Source organism: Cyprinus carpio, chromosome B22, assembly GCF_018340385.1.
Source record: "Cyprinus carpio isolate SPL01 chromosome B22, ASM1834038v1, whole genome shotgun sequence".
Lineage (NCBI taxonomy): Eukaryota > Metazoa > Chordata > Actinopteri > Cypriniformes > Cyprinidae > Cyprinus > Cyprinus carpio.
In genome coordinates this window covers 15,793,487-15,802,535 of record NC_056618.1, presented here as the reverse complement: position 1 = coordinate 15,802,535, position 9,049 = coordinate 15,793,487, and the positions used below count along the sequence as shown (strand labels likewise).

General features: G+C 39.7%; 1 protein-coding gene across 1 annotated transcript; it reads left to right on the top strand.

Moving 5' to 3' along the window:
* Positions 1–766: 766 nt before the first annotated feature.
* On the top strand, positions 767–7,444 carry LOC122141620 (CD48 antigen-like). Its single transcript, XM_042749517.1, has 4 exons — positions 767–1,064; positions 3,209–3,529; positions 6,917–7,204; positions 7,293–7,444. The coding sequence occupies exons 1-4, from the start codon at positions 767–769 to the stop codon at positions 7,442–7,444; spliced, it is 1,059 nt and encodes a 352-aa protein (XP_042605451.1).
* The last annotated feature ends 1,605 nt before the right edge of the window (positions 7,445–9,049 follow it).

Here is a 9,049-nt window from a genome sequence, read left to right as displayed (position 1 = left end):
TGTGTCTTGCTGTTGTCTCGTGACGTTTTCTGTTTTATTAGTTTTATTTGCTGTTTGTTGTTCTTTTAAATTTGAAAGCAGTATGAATGCGTTCGTAATCTGTGTGGTCGCGGCGTTGGTTGGAATGGTGCTGGTGGGTGAAGCCTTTGAAGATTGGCGTTACTGGTGCCAAGGACTTACTTGAGAGACATTTTGGTAGCGACATAAGAACTATGCGGTGGAGATGGAGATTCCATCAAGTTTGTGTCTGCATAAAAGAAGGAAATCAAGAATTAAGAAAAGAGGTTCGAGGGGAGGAATTTGCAACAGACTGTGGAGGCGCGACTGTGCCATCCACTTCCGGTGATCACTGTCTAATGTGAGATCTCTCAATAATAAGATGGATGAAGCTGTTCTCCAAGTTAAACAAGAGGAAGAATTCAGGAGCAGCAATCTCATCTGCTTTATGGAAATGTGGCTAAATGAAAATCACAATGTGAGGGATTTACTACAATCCGAGCCGACACGGATAAGGTAAAATCATGGAAATCTGTTGGTGGGGGAGCTGGAGGACTTGGTCAGTAAGTTCTCAGATGTGTTCAGTGAGAGCCTGGGGAGGACCTCTGTGATACAGCATGAAATTCACACCTTGCTGGGAGTCGTCGTCCAGCAGCGAGCTTATCGGGTCCCTGAGGCTCGCTGGCTGGCTATAGAGGAGAAAGTCCAAAAGATGCTAAAGTTAGGGGTCATCATGCCATCCCGTAGCCCCTGTGCTAGCCCCATCGTTATGGTTCCAAAGACTGATGGCACGCTCCACATCTGCAAAGACTTCCAAAAGTTGAATGTCATCTCTACCTTTGAGGGCTATCCTATGCCCCGAGTGAACAAGTTCCTGGATCGGCTGGGAAGGGCCCGGTACATCTCGACACTGGACCTCACCAAGGGCTACTGGCAAGTGTCCCTGACCCCAAGCCCCCGGGAAAAGACAGCATTCAGCTGGACTGAGCTCCTGCCTGTTTGCCACACTTCACGGAGGATCACAGACACTATTTCCACTGGGACCATGAGCACCTTCACTGTGCACCGTATTATCACTTCTCTGTTTAAATAGATCATCCTCCGGGGATTTTTGCTGTTAAAATCCATCTTCTGTGTCTATGTCCTGATTCACCCCACTACACTGCCAAAATAAAGACAGCGCGTTAGAAGTGAAGGCCCAGAGGTTGAGAGGGGCCCGACTGAGGGATCCCCAACACTGAACATGATTTTGAGGGGGGGGGGGGCATAGCAAATTCTGTGCAATGGGCTCAGAATCCCTAGCGACTCCACTGACTATAGGAAACAAAATCTGGTCACTTTTAAGCTGTATTACCATTTTGATCAATGGAGGGTGCTCCAGGAGACCTTCATGAGTGTCACTGGACATAATCGTAATATCTGCCCTAGTCAATTTTAAAGGTTATTGTTTTTCCGCACACCGGAAGACTAACTAACCAGTCAGACTCTGAATTTCTTTTCTTAATACTGCCAAGAAAGTATGGCCCACAGTCATCATTTTCTCTGTATTGCACCTTGTTGTAATTGCTGGAATGGGCAGGTTCTGAGAATCAAAATGAGGTGAATATTGTTTTTGACTCTTTCTCCATTGAGTTTACTTGTACTTCACCTTCCTCTTTATCTAACTTTGTGGCAATCCAAAATTGTGCAAGTGTTGAATCTACAGAGGTTATGTGGTGGGCTGGCTAAAATCAAATGATTCTGGAGCTTCGACAAACATTGACATGTCTCCTCTGTTTGTTTGGTCAGTGGGCACAATGCCATTCTGACACTATGTGACAAATTCACTCACACCAGGTAAATGTTCTTTTTAGGTTTTATTGAAGGCAACAGCTCATCAGAGACTTACATGCCAGACTGTTATTTTCATACATCAGAGCTGTCCCCCTTTGCATGCCTTGATGTAACCCACCCACTCACTCACTAAACTATTTCTCATAAAAAACAAATCTTGAAGGCAGCCAAAAATATATTTTTAAAAATAAGTTTTCATCTAACATTCATGGTGTTCACTTTCACATTACATTGACTTCTCACATTCACTAACATTTTGTAGCCACCCTGGCAAACAATGCTAAATGTCATTCACTGAATTCAGCTCAGTTTATGAGTCAAAGTTAAACCTGCTGTGGTCTGATTCACCTACATCTACTGTGGTTTGATCTGATGGTGGAAAAAACAACTTCATTGTGCGTCAGTGGTTTGTGGCTGAAGCATTTCTTCATTTTCTCTCCTGCTAATATGAACCAAAAATGTAATTTCTGCTCCATACAAAACTTATTTGCAGTTAAATAAAATGAATCCATTAACAGTAAATTAAGAGTCCGAAGTCATGATATTATTTTCACATGCATCAGTTTACTATGCAGATGAACAGCTGATCATTCACAACATCACTAGATACTGATTTAACCAAAAATTAACAATCAGCAATATTTCACTTATCTATTAGTTTTAATAAAAGTTCAGAATTTATTTTAAAATATAAGAAGCTCGATCATTGCATGACTTCCTGTGTTTAAGGAAATGGTTGTGTGAGAATAAACTATGACAGAGGTTCAGTCTTGTTGAGAGAAGACCACAAACAAACACACACACACACACACACACACACACACACACACACACACACACACACACACATTTATCTCCACACACACACACACACAGACACACACACACACACACACACACACACACACACACACACACACACACACACACACACACACACACATTTGTTTCTGTGGGGACTTTCCTCAGACTTCTATAACTTTTATACTGACCAAACAATATTTTCTATCCCCTAACCCAACCCTAACCCTTAACCTACCCCCACAATGTAGCAAAAACAAGTACACACACACACACACACACACACACACACACACACACCACACACACACACACACACACACACACACACACACACACACCATAAGTTCAGTTGTATAGTATGTGTTTTCAGACATTTTAAGGGTTTGTGTCACTGGGTTTTTCAGTGAACCAATAAAGAAAATGTCTCTCAAATTAGTTTTGTCCTATTTGTGTTTGTGGCGTCTGGTTGCTGAGTTTGAAATGTGTTTTTATGGCTTCAGTTTCTTCCGTTCTGGTAACGTGTAAGACTAAGGTTATTTTGTAGCTTTAATATATCATAAACTCTGTTCTATAGGTGTGTTTGGTGAAGAAGTAAAGTTAGTGTCAGTGATGGAGGGAGATTCAGTCACTCTGAACTCTGGTCTTACTGAAATAATGGATGATGATCAGATTCAGTGGAGGTTTCAAAGTGAAAACACTTTAATAGCTGAAATCAATAAACGAGCCGACAGCATGACTGTATATGATGATGTTCTTGATGGGAGATTCAGAAACAGACTGAAGCTGAACAATCAAACTGGATCTCTGACCATCACAAACACCACAACTCAACATGCTGGAGTTTATGAACTACTGATAAACCGTATGAGCACAAATTTCATTCTCATTGTACACAGTAAGTTAAACATTTGTGTCTTATTTTTATATCACCAAATACAATACTAATCCACTTTCGTGTGTGTGTGTGTGTGTGTCTTTTCTGTTATGATATTATTCAGTTCATATTTGAAATTAATTTGGTGATGTGTTTGTTGATGCAGATGGACTCAAGTCAGTGTCAGTGAAGGAGGGAGATTCAGTCACTCTAAACTCTGATCTTAATAAAATGAAGGATGGTGATCAGATTCTGTGGACATTTTTAAATAAAAACACTTTATTAGCTGAAATCAGTAAACGTGCCGATAGCATGACTGTATATGATGATGTTCTTGATGGGAGATTCAGAGACAGACTGAAGCTGAACAATCAAACTGGATCTCTGACCATCACAAACACCAGAACGGAAGATTCTGGATATTATTTATTAGTGATTTATGGGGTAAACCCCTCATTAAAAACATTCAGTATTTCTGTCTATGGTGAGTAGAGATCATTTATCCTGCCCTTTAAAAATGATTGATATTAACGTTTATTTGAACATAATAGTGTATGGATCTTGACTGAAAGTTGTTTGTTTTTTTGTCAGTTTGTTGGTCTTTTCTTCTTCTACCAGAACTTGGTCCTCCTTAAGCAGTGAATCTCTTAAGTTTTGCATACTCAAAATAGCAGCTGTAATAATCAACTACAGCTAAGACAGATTCCTGTTGGTAGAGCTTGTACATAATGTCTTGGTTTGAAGCGAATGTAATATCATCAGAGATTTTCTCCACTCCTTCAATATCTGCGAGTGCTGATGCAGCTTCATGTTAATTTTTTTTTTACTGATTGATGACTCACTTTCTTGTATTGATATGTGCCATTATATACTGTACATCAGATGTTGTGATTTCTCTGGACTGTGCTGTGTGCTTCAGTTAATGGAAACCCATTTCAGATCAAGCTTACTGAACACAGTGGGAGCAATCATACCTAGAGTTCATCTAGAGCTTGAATTAGGTATCGGCTCTGACTTATTGCTTTATTCGCTTCATATACAAGCATTTGCTCACAATGACATCTCATAACTGATTATCTTTGTCAACTTTGAAGTTTGATCGTTTCTCCAGTCAATGGTCATGTTATGGGTCAGTTTATTTCTGTTCTGTTGCTAGCAGGAGGATGGAGGTAGAGGTCTACACGGGTCCAAAAATTCGTAACCCGAACACAAAGAGACCCTTAAATGTGCTACACTGAACCAACGCGGACGTCAATTATTTGAAAGCTGGACTCGAACCCGGCCGGGAAGACAGACCTGACTGGATCTGATCAGCACATATTCCACAGCAAATTGCTATTAACAAGTCGATAAACAAGTTTCAAAAATTACACTTTTTGTCTCACATAATGTAAGAAGTCTTCTCCCTTGTAGTTACCTGACTGTGATCCACATAATCCTCCTTGCCAAGAATGTTCCATCCATGTTATTCCTCTCTTGCCAATTGAAATGCTTAATCGACTCATTATTCCAGCTATAAAAGTCCACTTGCTGTCACAGTGACGGAAGACAAATGTGACTTTGCATTTTTGCATTTTTTGTATCTCGAGTCAACTTGAATAATAATTTAGACTGTTTGCCCATTTGGATTATAATAATGATTGCTCATCCAGTGCCATGGCTGCAGATGTTAGCTTTACTTATTTGCTATCATCTCTGTGCGCTCTGAGCCGAGTCTGAGCAAAAATTTTAGATATAACAACAAGACGGTTCATTCATAATATTATTATAAAAACTGGAGAAACTGAAAAGCGCAGTATGGCGGAATAAGTCCCGCCTTCTAAATAAAAAAAAGCCAGTTGTCAAAGGTAAAGTCATTGCATCGTGTGTTTTTTTTTCTTCCCCACCTTATTTCAGATTACTGACTCACACTTTTCTCATCCTAATTTTACAAGTTGAAAGTCACGAAACAACACACGCACAGCACTGACTGACTCTGATAATGGCCGGGTGTTCTCTGAGTCCAATCTACTCGGGTATTACACACAATGTTAAACAGACCCGGGACCCGAAGTAATAGATTGGGACCTGACCCGGACCCGGCTGATATAGCCCCGAACCCGTACAGATCCCAGGTCCTCCTTGTAGACCTCTAGATGGAGGTTAATGTTCAGTTTTATTCTCATCTTTTGCCCATAAAGCAATTCAAATGGTGAAACTTCCGTGGTGGCATGTGGAGTAAAAATGTGAATTTAAAGGAAATCAGTGACAGTACGCTTCCATGTCTTAGACTGTACTATAGACCCTGTTAAAGCATTCTATGGTGCCATTCGCTGCAGGATGATACACAACAGTGCATACTGGAGTAATGCATCTACCTCGCAGAAAGATCGTAAATGCATCCGAAGTGAATTGTGGCCCATTGTCTTTAACCAAGTCTACCAGGAAACCATGATGACTGAAGACACCAATAAGGAACTCAATCAGCACACTAGTGGACACAGACGATGTAAAGGCAATTTCCAGCCATTTGGCCAGCAATATCCATACTCAGTTTACTCCATGGCAACTCTGGAAAAGGTACCAGTTGGAGAGGGGCAGTAAAACTCCTAGCCGATTTATCCATCTTTTTACACAACTCAAAACCTACGTCTGGATCGCTTTATCCATTCCAGGAAACCAATACAGTTCGTGTAAGTGCTGCTTAGTCCGTACAACTCTTTGGTGACTTTCATGCAAGAGTGCTATTACTGTGTGCTGCAGTGCCACTGGAACAACTAGACAAGTGTCTCAGAATAACACCTTGTCCTTGACACTCAATTCATTCCTTACATGAAAGTAGGGCTAAAGGTGGATATGCACAGTGTTTACAGAAACAAGCCTTTCACAATTTGAGAGCACACAAAATAAGTTCAGGACATGAGGCTGCAGTAGTTTCAAAGTTGGATGGTGAAATTGCAGTCTTGGGTGCATCTGCGATAATATTGCTCTCTTAATCTGATGTGAAAGTGAAAGTGAAGTGACGTGTGGCCAAGTTTGGTGACCCATACTCACATACAAACCCAGAGCAGTGGGCAGCCAATGCTGCGGCACCTGGGGAGCAGTTGGGTGTTCAGTGCCTTACTCAATGGACTCACCTCAGTCGTGGTATTGAAGGTGGAGAGAGCACTGGTTATTCACTCCCCCCACCTACAATCCCTGCCAGACCTGAAACTCAAACCCGCGACCTTAGTGTTACAAGTCTGACTCTCTATCCATTAGGCCATGACTGCAATAACCAACAGCAAGACCATGCTAAAATCTTCAGAGAGTTGTCATGTTTTTAAATGCTCTACGTTTGACCAGTCTTGGCTCCACCTGGTGTTTCTTCTTTGTCTGCTTGGATATCTTCATTCATCCTCATTTCTCTTTATTCATTCATGTTTTCAGCTCATCTGCCTCTTCCTGTCATCAGCAGAGAATGTTTTTCATCATCATCATCATCATCATATTGTTCATTGGTGTGTTCAGTGTTGAATGTGAGTCATGTGACTCTCTCCTGGTACAAAGGAAACAGTTTATTGTCCAGCATCAGTGTGTCTGATCTCAGCAGCAGTGTCTCTTTACATCTGGAGGTGGAATATCAGGATAACAACAGCTACAGCTGTGTGATCAACAATCCCATCAGCAACCAGACAACACATCTGGACATCACTCAACTCTGTCACACATGTTCAGGTACAGCAGAGCTGATATTAGTTATGTTGGTGCTGATATTAACGTCTACTGACTGAGCTGATCTCAGTTCAATGTTTTTATTCCTCAGACTCTGTCCACTGTTGTGGTTCTACTGAAGCTGTGATCCGATTGGTCCTCTCTGCTCTGGTGGGCGTGGCTACTGTCATTCTTCTGGTTTATGACATCAGATCCAGAAGAGCTGAACAAGATCAAGCACAAATTAACACAGCAGGTGCATGATTGATGGTGTAAATAATAATAATAATAATAATACAACTTTTTTGCATATACTTTATGTATGTGAGATTTACTAATTAATGGCATTATTATATGTTCATCTTTTTCAGGAACTATTGAATTTTAAAGCAGAATACTGAACTTTAAAGGTTCTTCAAGTGTGATCTTTGTTCTAGTTTTTTTTGTCATAAATACTGATGATTATTTTGGCTTGTGTTCTCTCTTTCAGTGTCAGATTTGAACAAACATACAAATATAAAAACACATATCTCACATAACTCCCTCACAAAAAAAAAAAAAAAAAAAAAAAAAAAAAAAAAGAGATACACAGATCTCACTTTACTATCGCTGTCCATTTGTCATCTGTATTTGCTTGCCTTTATCAATAAAGTTTTCCTAATCACTCTTCAAGGTTTAAGAATCTCTTCATGTTTTATTGCATTTATTATATTTAGTGCCTCCTGGAAGAATATGAATCATATTTAGTTGAATAATTTTAGCAGTGCTTTACATTGTTATTAAAACATTATTTAAAACATTATTCATAAATGTTTACATTATTATTAGCTTATTACTTTCCATTTTGTTTTTCTATCCATAATCCCAAACAAACTTCCCCCAGCTTCTCCTTTAACCTGAGAAAATACTGATTAGTTAGACATAATAAACTTTAAAAACACAGTGAAATACGTAAACACAACATATCAACACTCCATTTCCTCTGACAGGCAACGATAAAGTCTTTAAATATCTGTATGAATTGTGTCTGTGTTTCATCTGTGGATCAACAACATCATCTGGTGTCTCAGTCTGAATCTGTATGTTATCAGGATCCTCTGTCACTGACTCCACTAGTTCTGTCTGACTGATTTTGCCGTTCAGCGTGGTGTCAATTGCATTCACAACAAACAATTTCTTTACATAAGTGGTACTTTTTTATTGTGTACACAGATTACACATTTTCCCTTTTTGGACAACATAATGTATGGTAATCGAGTTCAATTGAGTTGTCAGTTTTCTAACTTAAGATAACTTTAGCTCCCCATGATTTTCCAGTTGGAGAATCAGAACAGAAGGGACTTTTTTTTTTTTTTTTTTTTTTTTTTAGGTGTTTTTTGTTCAGTAGATCTGTATATGGCGTGTTTCCAGTCTAGCCCCTTCGCCTCACTTATTCAAAGGGTTTTTAGTATGGTTACATCATGGTTACAGCATTAGGGAAACTCTGAAATCAGTCTGAGAGGAGAAACAATTAAGACATTTGATACAAAATGAACAAAAACAAGTTGAAGACAGTTACAGGAGAGAGCAGGGCTGCGTTTTCAAAAGAGAAATAAACTGACCTATAACATGTGGAAAGTGTCTTAAAGTATGAGTCCAAACTTGTCACGAGAGCCTGAGAGTGTTTGGCTCTGGGCTGTACAGGAAGTTGAGGCCTACTGGAGCTCAAAGTGACATGTTCAGACTGTGAATTAATCAGCCAAAAAAGTGCTAGATGGTCACGTTCATTAACACTGAATGATGAGCAGTTATTTTAGATGAAGGTAGAGTTTTACTTAATTTTACCGCAGAGCAGCTTCACATCACCATGTCAAGCCTTTTTTTCTTTTT

Coding starts and splice junctions, on each gene's coding strand:
- LOC122141620 (XM_042749517.1), top strand. CDS start 767: ATGGTTCCAAAGACTGATGGCACGCTCCACATCTGCAAAGACTTCCAA. Junction 3,530..6,916: donor TTTCATTCTCATTGTACACA/GTAAGTTAAACA, acceptor TCATGTTTTCAG/CTCATCTGCCTCTTCCTGTC. Junction 7,205..7,292: donor ACTCTGTCACACATGTTCAG/GTACAGCAGAGC, acceptor TTTATTCCTCAG/ACTCTGTCCACTGTTGTGGT.